Source organism: Miscanthus floridulus, chromosome 2 (assembly GCF_019320115.1).
Source record: "Miscanthus floridulus cultivar M001 chromosome 2, ASM1932011v1, whole genome shotgun sequence".
Classification (NCBI taxonomy): Eukaryota; Viridiplantae; Streptophyta; class Magnoliopsida; order Poales; family Poaceae; genus Miscanthus; species Miscanthus floridulus.
The window spans coordinates 118,192,385-118,205,379 of record NC_089581.1 but is presented as its reverse complement, the minus strand read 5'-3'; the positions used below and the strand labels follow the sequence as shown (position 1 = coordinate 118,205,379).

At 46.5% G+C, this 12,995-nt stretch overlaps 1 protein-coding gene across 1 annotated transcript; it reads right to left on the bottom strand.

Moving 5' to 3' along the window:
• Positions 1-343: 343 nt before the first annotated feature.
• LOC136536931 (tropomyosin-like) lies at positions 344-842 on the bottom strand. Its single transcript, XM_066529063.1, has 2 exons — positions 584-842; positions 344-510 (listed from the first exon to the last, which is right to left on the bottom strand). Exons 1-2 carry the CDS (start codon positions 840-842, stop codon positions 344-346), a joined length of 426 nt encoding a protein of 141 aa, XP_066385160.1.
• Positions 843-12,995: the final 12,153 nt, after the last annotated feature.

The window sequence follows — 12,995 nt, the reverse complement described above, 5'->3', positions numbered from 1 at the left end:
TAGTGCTCTGCCTCGCCCATCCCTTCAGCGAACCTAGCCCCTATCGCCTGAAGGTCAATGTCTAGATAGTGGGACCGAACCACCGCAAGGGCATGAGCAATGGCAGTCACAATGGCATCACAGTTGAAGCTCTTGAAGTTCTCCCACACCGCCTTGCACCTTTCGATGATGGTGCCCGGACACGGTGGCCTACTATTGGGCAAAGGAGCCACCTTTAGGTCAACACAATCGAGCACCGGTTTGACACCGACAACTATGGCATCGAACTTGTCTCTCTAGGTCTGGGCATCCTGCTCCAGCACATCAAATTATGCCTTAACCGTCTGACGATAATCTACGGGTGTCACAAGAATCCATTGAGCCAAGATATTACTCCAGCAATAACTCCAACCAAGAAGTACTCACCGTTCAGCTCCTTAGCCATTTTGTCTGCTTGCCCTAAATCCTTCACCTTCTCCTCTCGGAGTTGCTCGATGGCCTGGCGTAGCTGGCCGAGCTTCGCATCTTGCTCTACAAGCACAACAGTCATCACCAACAATATGGCTATTCAACTATACAAAGTACACTCGCCGATACTCCATACCTGCTTTCTGCTCGAATACGTTCCTAAGCTGCTCGGACTTCCGCTCTAGCTGCTTGGAAGCACTTGACAGCTGCTCAGACTTGTTGCACAGCTGCTCGGACATGATCACCAGCTGCTCAGACAGGACATCCTTCTGGTATTCCAGGTCCCGTGCATTGGACTCCGTAAGGTCTTGCTTGCGTTGGGCCCTCTGGATGTTTCTCTCTATAAGGTTCATCGCTTCCTTGAGTTTATCGTTCTCCTCAGTGAGGAGCTCCATCCTCTTTACCAGCTGGCGCCGCTGCTCAACAATCCGAGTTATCCCCTGCAAAAACGCCAAGATTATGAAGAAGAACTCTGGTCTCCAACATCAAAGAGGAGCATTCCAGACGTAGTACTAACCTTGATCTGCTACATCACCGTGGTAAGGGTGGACTCCAGTCTCCTGAGCTCCCTAGCGGTGTCCTTCTCCTTGACAACCACCACCTCATCACCGCACTTTCGTTGGATTCGGACAGCTTGGGGTCGAGGTTCATCACACTCGATCTCCTCCACCTTGTCCTCCTCCGCCGCAGCTGGTGGCACCACCTGGGGCTCGGTGGTCGGATAGCATGTCCGACCATGCCCTCCAATGCCTTAGGGAGCACCGTCTACTCCTCCGGCATTGTAGGTTTCTCCACTCCAGACTCCGGCGTGACACTGGCAACTCCAGCCTCTGCTCCCAAGGACCCGACGGTTCCCACCATTGCCTCAGGCATTGCCGCCGACCCGTCCACCATCGATGCCAACCGTTCATCACCGCCAAGTCCAGCAGAAGGGGTGGTTGACTCCTCCGTAGGCTACCGAGCACACAGGGACTATAGGATGGGGTCCACCAGCATCTCCTCCACCCCGGGGCTAGCCTTTGGCTGCTCATCATCCGCCCTGGCACCAGCTTTTGGCTGCTCACCAGTCTAGATGGGCGGGGCCGGATCCTCCGTATGCCTCGCTCTACATCAGATCAGCTCGTCAATTGCCAAAAAAGGATAAGGAACGACAGCAAAGAAACTCCAAGACAAAGGATACTTATGGTTTGGTCTACTGGTATAATTTCTTGAACCGGCGCTGCCTACTCAAGCCCCCAGGCATGGCCATGGGGTCGACTCTCGTGCTCTGGGGTGGAGGTCTCACCTTCTCCATTGTCGGCATCTCCTCCGCCCGCCGCTCTAGGACTTCCGCCACCCATCGCTCTAGGATTCCCTTTGCCTACTGCTCGGGGACTCCCCTCGCTCGCTGCTCGGGGACTTCTTCACCTCTCTTCGATCGTACCTCCACGTGTGTGTTGCGTGTAGGCGCCTTCATGCTCAGTGGAGGAGCCACTGGCACTTCGTTGTCATCCGACCACTTAGACACTGTGGTGCTCCATGTTCGAGTGGTCTGGTCACCACTGAAAGGATCAAGATGCCCAAGAGGGGGGTGAATTGGGCTAATTCTAAATTTTCTTGCAATAATTAAATCCTACGGTTAGCCCAATTAACCCCTTGTGCCTAGAAAAGTGTTTCTATTAATCTAACACACAACAGACTTGCAACCTATGTTCCAAACTTACTCTAGCATGGCAATTCTTATGAATGTAAAAACAAGTATTGAATTGCTCAAAGTAAATGCTCAAAGTAAATAGAGAGAGAGAAACGCGACAATGTTTTGCCGAGGTATAGGAGAGTCACCACTCCCCACTAGTCCTCGTTGGAGCACCCACGCAAGGGTGTAGCTCCCCCTTGATCTGCGCAAGGATCAAGTGCTCTCTACGGGTTGATTCTTTGACACTCCGTCATGGTGAATCACCCACAACCGCTCATAACTTGAGTTGGGTCACCCACAAGCTCAGCCGGGTGATCACCAAGCTCCCAATCACCACCAAGCCGCCTAGGTGATGGCAATCACCAAGAGTAACAAGCACGAACTCTCACTTGACCACGCAAAGCCTAATGAGAACGATGGATGCACACTTTGCTACTCTTGATTCACTAATGAGGCTACTCTCTTGAATTCTCAAATCTCAATCACCTCACTAGGACCTTGCTCTTCTTGGCACTCACAAACGTGTTTCTTAGCTGTTGGAATGAGCAAAAGTAACTCCACACATGAGTGGAGCTTCTATTTATAACATGGGCTGAAAAACGAATCGTTATGTGCCTCTGTGGGGTGACCGAACGCTCCGGTCATGTTGATCGGACACTCCAGTCAGTTCAACCCGCACACCAGTGTTAAAGTGTTGACCGGACACTGGAAGCGTCCGATCATCACTGACTGGACGCATTCAGTCGCATTTAACCCTCATTGGAACCTAACTGTACTCGACCGGACGCTGAACCCCTAAGGTCCGGTCAGTACTGACCGGACGCGTCCGGTCGCATATTTTCTCTTTTGGAACCTTACTGGAGTCGACCAGATGCTGGCCCTCAGCATCCGGTCACGCCAGACACAATCTCCTTGGTCAAATGAACTGATCGGACCCTGCAGCCAGCGTCTGGTCTGACCGGAGCCAGCGTCCGGTCAGCATTTGACCCTCCATTCACTTCCAACGCTCGATCATATGTGAATGAAGTTTGCTCCAAAGGATCTTAGGCATATGTAGGAGCTACCTAGCGCTAGTTTTGACAAGTGTGCACCACACCTAACTCACTAGACTCATCTAGGTCAAGCTACCCGTCCATACCCCCCTTAATAGTATGGCCAAAGGAAAAACAAAGTCCTAAACTACTCTAAGTGTCTCTCCAACTCCAATCGACACTTAGAACTAGTCATCCTTAACCTTGTCATCCATCCTTTGAAAATCGAAATGATTTCCATCGTAGGGGCATGACTACCTTGATTGCCCAATCGATCTCCATTACCATGACCTAACTTAATTGCCTCTACAAAACACACGTTAGTCATAGTAATCTTGTATGGTCATTAATCACCGAAACCCAATTAGGGGCCTAGATGCTTTCAATCTCCCCCTTTTTGGTGATTGATGACAATACCACCTCGAGTATGTGAAAGAGTGAGGTTTTTGACATGCTTGGTTCATATAAGCTTTTGTCAATAAGAACAAAATAGTTAGGCAAGCTTATATGACCCAAGCCAACACGATGTACTCAAAAGATATGAAATAAGCATGAGTATAGGTGGTGAAGCTCATTTGCATCGGAGTAAAGCGTGGAAGCAAAAGCAAATGAGTATAACACAAGTGATATGACATATAAAGGAATTCAAAGTAGAGAGCACACATGTCATAAATCACAATCACGTAGATATCACTATCACATAGATATAATAGTATGCATGAAAGTAAACACACGAATGCATAAAAGTAATAGTGTATCACACAAATAAAACTCCAAATGTATATAATAGACTAATAGCTAACTAGGCTCCCCCTAAAAGTTGCTCCCCCTGAGTCTACATACTCGAACCCTCTCCCCCTTTGGCATCAAACACCAAAACCTAAGGGTCGGTCGGCGGGGCTGCAGCGGACAAGCCGGGCACTGAGGTACGAGGGGCAAGCTAAAACTGGGCACCATCATCATCTGACCCTGAGCTCTATACTGACTGACCCTCTGTTGCTGGAAGCATCGCTGAAGTGGTCTAGGTCTGAGCTAGGGCAGGTGCAGCCTATGATGCTGCTGGAACGTCTATCGTAGGATCTGAAGATGGGATAGAAGAAGGGAGCCTCTGAGTAGTCACGGCGATGGGAGCTACTGTAGAAGGACCTAGGGCATGTATATGTGGCAGTGTATGCATCCCTGTCAACTCGCTAAAAGATGCTCCAAGACTCCTGGAGACTATCGTGTCAGGCACAAATAGCGAGGGTGACTGATCCGGTGTGAAGCCCATCTGAAGTGGTGTGAACTGCAGGGCTACCACTGGCGAGGATAACCACTAGGACACCTGTACTATGGGAGAAGCAAACAGAGCTGGAGGTTGTCCCAGACTTTGAAGCCCACTGGGCTGTACTACAGGGGTCATCATAGTGGTAGTAGGCTAACCAATCTGGGGCAAAGGCTGTGGATGTGGGGCCCCAATGGCTATCACTACATGCTGCATGAATCCCAAAAGCTAATGCTGCATGAGTAACTACTACTGATGCATCTACTGCTGCTGCTGCTGGAGGACCTGCTGCTATCGCTGGAACTCATCCTGACGAGTCTAAAACTATGCAAAGTTAGCAGCGTTCTCCTAAGCATGTCTAGCCTGATCCTGCTGCATCCGCTCAAGGATAGCAATCAAAGCAAGGTCCGTCTATGGTGCAGGTGGAGCTGAGCTAGAACTGTCGGCCTCTGCATCATGTCTGCGTGGAGGCATCTGAGGAATAGGTAGGTAGTCGTCATCCGAACTGTCACTAGACTTGCTCACCTCCTGTTGTGCCTCAAGCTACTGCTCCTCAGTAGCTTCTATGCCTCTAATGATCTCATCCTACTGAGCTGCAGACTCTAGTATATCTGGACGACAACACAGCTGACTGGGTGCCTATGGCGTGCTATGCTTGATCCTCTGTGCCATGTTATAAGTAGGAAACTCGGTGGTGGCACCTCTGTACTCTGCAACCATCTCTGGTGACCTAACTGTCAGTGCCTTGAGGATAATGAAAGTAATCCAGTGAGCATAGGGTAGCTGCCTACGACCCTTGAAGCCCTCAGCTATCATGTCCTCCATCTTAGACAGAAGAAGATCCCAAACATCAAACACTGTCTGCTGCATCAGGGCATTGAGAAGCCATAGCTGGATATGTGTCAGGCCCTCCCTATATCCCATCCTAGGAAGCAATGTCCTCCTCATAATAGCCTCTAGAACTTGAGCAGTTAGAGTAAGACCACTGGGGTTCCTGCGTGAGCCCTCGCCAAAAGGCTCCTTGAAGCAGTGTCGCACAAGATCTGTAGGGGGCACCAAACCACCATGAGGATGCCTGGGAGGCTCTATCTGTCCATAACAGACCTCATGTAACCTGATGGGCTGCTCCTATAGCCTTAGTATCTCCCTAACCCTCTGACTCGTCAGTCGATAGTATCTACCTCTTAATGCAAAGTGAATAAAGTTATGGTGTGGGTCAACAAAGAGAGAAGCATAGAACTGACAAACCCAAGATGGAACATATACTCCTGTCAGTCCAATCAAATCTATCAGCCCCGGTAGATATGCAAGGTAGGGGCAAATATGCTCTCCAGCTGCTGCGACTATAGCCTCAATGCTGCAAACCCGCTGAGATCTAAAAACTGCCCCACTGTTTAGATATGCATTATAGAAGTCTTCCTAGAGCGGTGTGTAGAATCCCTCAGATGCTCTCTCATCCCTCCTCGGAGGAAACCATACATCAAACTCTACAAACCTCAGCTGCTAAACCTGCTTGGCCGTGGTGGCCCTCAAGTCAAGGTGGGTCACTGGAGGTGGACCTTGTGGTCGAGGCGGTGGATGAGAACCCCTGCGCTGAGTTAGCGGCCATGGTGAGACTAGAACACGGGTACGACTAGAGCGGCATAGCTATGGCTGGGGTGCTTGCTCAGTCTCCTTGGCCTCCATGGCCTACTGGCCCTGCTCACCCTCTTGAGGCTGCTGTGATGACTGTCCCTCCTATGTCTCCTGAGCTGGCTAAGGCTCCTGAGTCTGCTGTGGCACCTGCTGTGACTTCCCATATGGCTGACTCTCATCAATAGCATGACACCATCCTACAATCGTGACTGTCCTAGGTGCACCACCATGAAGGCGCTCAACTAGCTCGATTCTAGCCCTAGCATCCGATGAAAGCGGTTGATCAGCAATGACAACTCCACTGTGGGCACCTCCTCTCTTGGCACGCTCTGCGGCCTCTGCAACTGCTGCTGCTCTCACTATCTCTGCATCAGGGGTACTTGTGCTTCTTTGATGCAACCTTCTTTGTCGCCTTGCCTTTAGGACCTATAGGTAGGCGAGGCAGAGGCCTCTGATCATCATCTCCTGGACCACCTCCAACATTCTTGGTGCGAGCCATCTGATTTGACTAGAACCACTGCCGCTGACAAGAGCAACTGTTCACTAACACTTTCGAGGCTTGGCCTCGATCCATACTCACGAGCTTGGCTCCGAGTTTACTGTCAACTACAACTAACACCTCAACGACACTGACTCACTGCACGATGGAATAGATAGATATATGAATAAATACGATATTTCTAATAGATGCGAAAACCTAGGAAGCAAGCAATTTAGATACGAAATTGAAACACGAGCATGCTACCTGACGAACCGGCGATCCAAAAAGAAGAGAAGCGACTCGTAGGGAACCACCAAATCTAGGGTTAGGTTGAGCAGTGAATCGAAAGCCCTGAATGCAATAGAGATCAATGCGGTGATGAATAGCTAGGTCATGGCAAGATTGCGATATGGATTGCTAGGGCACGACGGTAGGGCCTTACCAGCGCAGGTTTGGCAGTGGGCGAGGGAAACACGGCGGCGCTGGACAGAAACACGGCAAGCTTGGCAATGGCTCGGGCAGAGGACTTGCTATGGTGGCGAGGGATCTACGTCGCAGGTAGACCTTCGGCACAGGCGCGGTGAGCGTCGGCGGCGGTGCCGTGGGCGCTGCGGTGGTGGCGCGGAAGGCAGCGTTGGCACGGTGGCTCGGGAGCGCGCATGAGAGGTGGTGGTGGAGCTAGGCAGTGTGGCGGCGTGGATCCAAGGCAGCGCGGCGAGATTTACGGCGGCGGGGAGATGCGGTAGCTCGGCGATGCTGCGGCGCTGCGTGGAGGCGAGATGCGGTTTAGGTCAAAACACGATTTGATTTTATAGTGGCCCCCACGAATCAGAGTAGGAAACAGAGAAAAGAGATCTGATGCCGCACGTTTTCTACTGACCGGACGCTCTGGTGGTAGCGACCGGACGCTACCACCCAGTGTCCGGTCGATTCCAGAGAGGTCCAATTCCTCTGGAATCACGACTGGATGCGTCCGATGGACACCGACCGGACGCAGCCAGAGTCCGGTCACCTAGCCTTGATGTCTTCTTCACACGATCAGACGCTGAGATGTCTTCTGACCGAACACTGAAAGATAGAGTCCGATCACTCCTTCGTAGCGAGTTCACCTCCTGTGAACTGAGCGGACGCTGGACCGCAGAGTCCGGTGCAGCGTCCGGTCACTCTTTTCCAGCAAATCTTCAAAGTTCCTTCGCGCTGCCTATTCCCAATCAAGTCCCAACTCAAATAAGATCTAAATAAACACCAATTGGGACTGATGTGAGTGACCTCTCTCAAATCCTCATATTTTTCAAAATATTTTGCCTTAGGCTATAATTCTTTTTTAAGAAAATAGGCAATAAGAGGGCAAATAGAGCAAAACGACAAAACAATATTCATGCATATGCAATACTTGTAAGTAAATCTAGTTGCTTGTCAAGTTTGATCCAAGGTTAAGCTTCTTCACACGCTTTTCGGCGGTTATCTTAACCATGTTAGACAAGCCCTATATGCATTATAAAGCGTTAAACATGTTGTATATTACAATGCAATGCAAGGGACAACACAAGCTCAATTTTTAGTGAAGTTGCTAAAATCAAGCACATTGAGCTCATTCCGCAATCTACAAAATGTAGCCTCATCTAGCGGTTTTGTGAAGATATCCGCTAATTGATCTTCGGTTCTTACACCTTCTAGTGATATATCATTTTTAGCAACATGATCTCTTAGAAAGTGATGACGGATATCTATGTGCTTGGTGCGAGAGTGTTGAACCGGATTATTTGCAAGTTTTATCGCACTTTCATTGTCGCACAAAAGAGGTACCTTTTCTAGAACTACACCATAGTCTAGCAAAGTTTGTTTCATGTATAGTATTTGTGCACAACAAGCACCCGCGGCAATGTATTCCGCTTTGGCGGTGGACAAAGCCACACTATTTTGTTTCTTGGAGGACCAAGGCACAAGTGATCTACCAAGCAAATGGCACCCTCTAGATGTGCTTTTTCTATCAACTTTGCAACTGGCATAATCCGAATTGGAATAGCCAACTAATTCAAATCTAGCTCCTTTGGGATACCAAAGGCCAATGCTTGGTGTGTGCTTAAGGTACCTAAGGATTCTTTTTACGGCAATTAAATGTGTTTCCTTAGGATTAGCTTGAAATCTAGCACACATACACACACTAAATATGATGTCGGGCCTAGATGCGGTTAAATATAACAAGCTACCAATCATGGAACGGTAGAGAGTTTGATCAACCGGGTTACCTCCCTCATCTAGGTCGAGATGTCCATTGGTAGGCATTGGTGTCTTGATTGACTTACACTCATCCATCTTGAATCTCTTGAGAAGATCTTTTGTGTATTTCTCTTGAGAGATGAAGATGCCTTCTTTCATTTGCTTGACTTGAAAACCAAGAAAGAATGTAAGCTCACCAATCATTGACATCTTGAACTCCTTTGACATCAATTCACCAAATTCTTTGCATGAGTCTTCATTTGATGATCCAAAGATGATATCATCAACATATACTTGACAAATGAAGATATGCCCATCAAGCTTCTTGGTGAATAGTGTGGTGTCGACCTTCCCAATGGAGAAGCCCTTCTCAATGAGGAAGTCCTGAAGGCGCTCATACCAAGCTCTTGGGTTTTTCTTAAGCCCATATAGTGCCTTGGACAACCTATAAACATGATTAGGATGTCTAGGGTCTTCAAACCCAGGAGGTTGATCAACATAGACTAGTTCATTAATAAAGCCATTTAAAAATGCACTTTTCACATCCATTTGATATAGTTTCATTTCATGATGTGATGAATATGCAAGTAGGATACGGATGGCTTCTAATCTTGCAACCGATGCAAAGGTTTCTCCAAAATCCAAACCTTCAACTTGGGAGAACCCCTTTGCAACTATTCTTGCCTTGTTCCTCACAACAACACCTTGATCATCTTGTTTGTTGCGGAACACCCACTTTGTTCTAATGACTCTTGCACCTTTTGGTCGCTCTTCAAGAGTCCAAACTTCATTGCGAGTGAAGTTGTTCAACTCTTCATGCATGGCATTGATCCAATCCAGATCTTTAAGAGCTTCTTCTATCTTGGTAGGCTCATAGCAAGAGACAAAAGAGTGATGAGCAATAAATGAAGTAAGTTTTTGAGATTGAGTCATTACACCCTTTGATGGACTCCCTATGATGAGATCTTGTGGATGATCTTGTAGGAGAGGTGTATTTCTTCTACTGACCACTTGAGGAGGAGGTTGTGGAGCATCAACATCTTGTGCTTGTACCATCATTTGCTCATGGGAGACATAAGTATCTTCATTTTCTACTCTCCCATCTTTTTCACCATCTTGTGGTACACTTGATGAAGAGGGTGGATCTATCACTTGTACATCATCTTCATCATCTTTAGGCTTGATGTCTCCAACCAGAATATTCTTCATAGCCTCCCTCAATGGTTCATCACCTACATCATCAAGATTCTCATGTGCTCCTTGGGAGCCGTTAGATTCATCAAATTCCACATCATATGTTTCTTCAACCAAGCCGGTGGCATGATTAAATACTCTATATGCTTTGGACTTTGATGAGTAACCAACAAGAAAACCAATATCACAACGTCTTTGGAACTTCCCTAGGTGTTGCCGCTTCTTGTAGATGTAGCATTTGCAACCAAACACCCTAAATGAGACGTCCGGCTTCTTCCCATTGAGCAACTCATAAGGTGTCTTGCCAAGGAACTTTTGAAGGAATAGGCGGTTGGATGCAAAACATGCGGTGTTGATTGCTTCTGCCCATAGAGCTTTGGGGGTGTTGTACTCATCAAGCATAGTTCTTACAAGGGTGATTAATGTCTGGTTCTTCCTCTCAACTATACCATTTTGTTGAGGAGTATAAGTTGCGGAGACTTCATGTTTGATTCCAACTTCATCACAATAAGCTTCTATGTTTGTGTTGTCAAATTCTTTCCCATTGTCACTTCTTATCTTCTTGAGCTTCACTTCAAATCCATTTTGTGCTCTCTTGGCAAACTTCTTGAAGCAAGATGCAACTTCGGATTTGTCATGAAGAAAGAATACCCATGTATACCTTGAATAGTCATCAACAATCACAAGACAATAGAGATTTCCTCCCAAACTCTTGTATGTTGTTTGTCCAAATAAATCAATGTGAAGGAGTTCTAGCACTCTTGTGGTTGACATGAAAGCTTTGGTTGGATGAGTATTTGCAACTTGCTTGCCGGCTTGACAAGCACTACAAAGCTTGTCCTTTTCAAACTTCACATCCTTTAACCCTCTCACCAAATCATTCTTCATAAGCTTCTTGAGTGAGCTCATCCCAACATGAGCAATTCTTCTATGCCATAGCCACCCAAGTGTTGTTTTGGTGAATAGGTAAGTCTTCAAATTTGCATCTTCGGAGGTGAAGTCCACTAGATATAAGTTGTTGTATCTAAATCCATTGAATATCACTTGATTATCATCTACCTTCGATACAACAACCTCCTTCTCGGTAAACAAGCATTGGAAGCCAAGATCACACAATTGTCCAACGGATAGCAAGTGGAAGCTCAAAGAAGCAACATAAAGCACATTGGATATGGAATGATCATTTGATATTGCCACTTTGCTCAATCCCTTAACCTTGCCCTTTGAGTTATCTTCAAATGTTATTCTCTCTTGTCCATCTACCTCTTCATCTAGTGAGGTGAACATACGAGGATCACCAGTCATATGTTGAGTGCAACCACTATCAATAACCTAATGACTTCCACTGGTCTTGTAGTTCATCTACACATAAGAGAGTTAAGCTTTAGGAACCCAAACTTGTTGAGGGCCCTTCACCTTCTCAACAAGTGACTTAGCCACCCAAATCTTCTTAGGCCTATTCTTGTTAGGGGGTCCTAAGAACATGCCTTTCATCTTTCCACTAGAATCCTTTCTAAGCATGTAGTGAGCATTGAAGGCAAAGGGTCTAGCATGCTTGGGCAAGGGTTGTGGTGGTGGAGTTTGGCACTCATGAGCAAAGTGGCCTTCTTGTCCACACTCAAAACATCTCTTTGGCTTTGGCTTTGGCTTTGACTGTTGTTGTTGAACTTGAGCCTTCTTCTTCTCTACACTTGCCACATATCCAATGCCACTTCTATCCATCTTCATGATGGTCTTCATGAGTAGCTCACTTTGGAGATGCTTGCCCCTTGCAAACTTGCTCAATCCCATCTTGAGATGCTCTTTCTCTATTTTGAGCTTCTTGTTCTCTTCCTTGAGAATATCATTGTTCTTCTCTTCCTTGAGCTTCTTGTTCTCTTCTTTGAGGTTCTCATTCTCAAGGATCAACTCTTCATCATGATCAAGAGTTTCTAGCACAATGGTGTTGTGGCTTTTCATCTCTTCAATATCTTTCATGAGCTTTTCATTTGCATTCTTGAGCTTGACATATTCATCATAGTCGTTGCACTCAACCACTTTCTTGCCTTTGCCACTAGATCCTTGCTCAATGCTCTCATCAATCAAATCATCACATGATGTAGCTATATCAATCTTAACAACATGGTTAGTAGCATCATGTGGCTCATTTGGTAAAAATTCTTGAGCAATAACAAGAGTATTATAATTGATCTTTAGAGTTGCATGTTCATCTTTTAGCTTGTTGTGGCTAGTGATGAGCTCATTGTGCACCCACTCAAGTTTATCATGTTTATCTTTAAGCTCTTTCTTAGAAGATTTGAGCTCCTTGAGTTTAGATGATATAGCATCATTTGTCTCTTTAAGCTCAATATTAGCCTTTTCCAATGTGTCGCATTTTGCTAAGAGTGAATCATTTTTAGCATCAAGCTTTTCATTTTTAGCTCTACTCTTTCTAATGATCTTAGTGTATTGTCTTAGTATTTTGACAAGATCATCATATGAAGGTGAATCATCATCATCGCTATCGCTATCATCATCACTAGCTTGCTCATCATCACTACTATCATCATTATTAATTACCTTGCGTTCACCCTTGGCCATAAGGCAAAGGTGTGTAGAGGATGATGGCGATGGTGGCGGTGAAGATGAAAGATTAATAGCAATGGCAGCCACCTTTTCATTTTCACTATCATCATCGGATGATCCACTAGATGAATCAATGTTCGTGAGCCAATCACCGATGATGTAGGCCTTTCCACTCTTCTTCTTCTTGTGGAAGTCCCTCTTTTTGCCATCTCTCTTCTTGTATGGCTTGTTCTTCTTCTTCTCATCTTCATCTTCATTACTTGAGTCATCTTTCTTGCCCTTGTTCTTGTTCTTGAACTTGTCTTTCTTGGGCTTGGTACATTGATGTGCTAGATGACCAAGTTCACCACAATTGAAGCAATCCATTTCAGAGATTGGCTTTCTTCTAGAGCTTGTGAAGAACTTCTTCTTCTTGCCATCAAACTTGATGCCACTCTTGTTTAGCTTCTTTAGCATTTTGGCGACTTTCTTCACCATGAGAGC

Coding starts and splice junctions, on each gene's coding strand:
- LOC136536931 (XM_066529063.1), bottom strand. CDS start 842: ATGGAGCTCCTCACTGAGGAGAACGATAAACTCAAGGAAGCGATGAAC. Junction 511..583: donor CGTATTCGAGCAGAAAGCAG/GTATGGAGTATC, acceptor TTGTGCTTGTAG/AGCAAGATGCGAAGCTCGGC.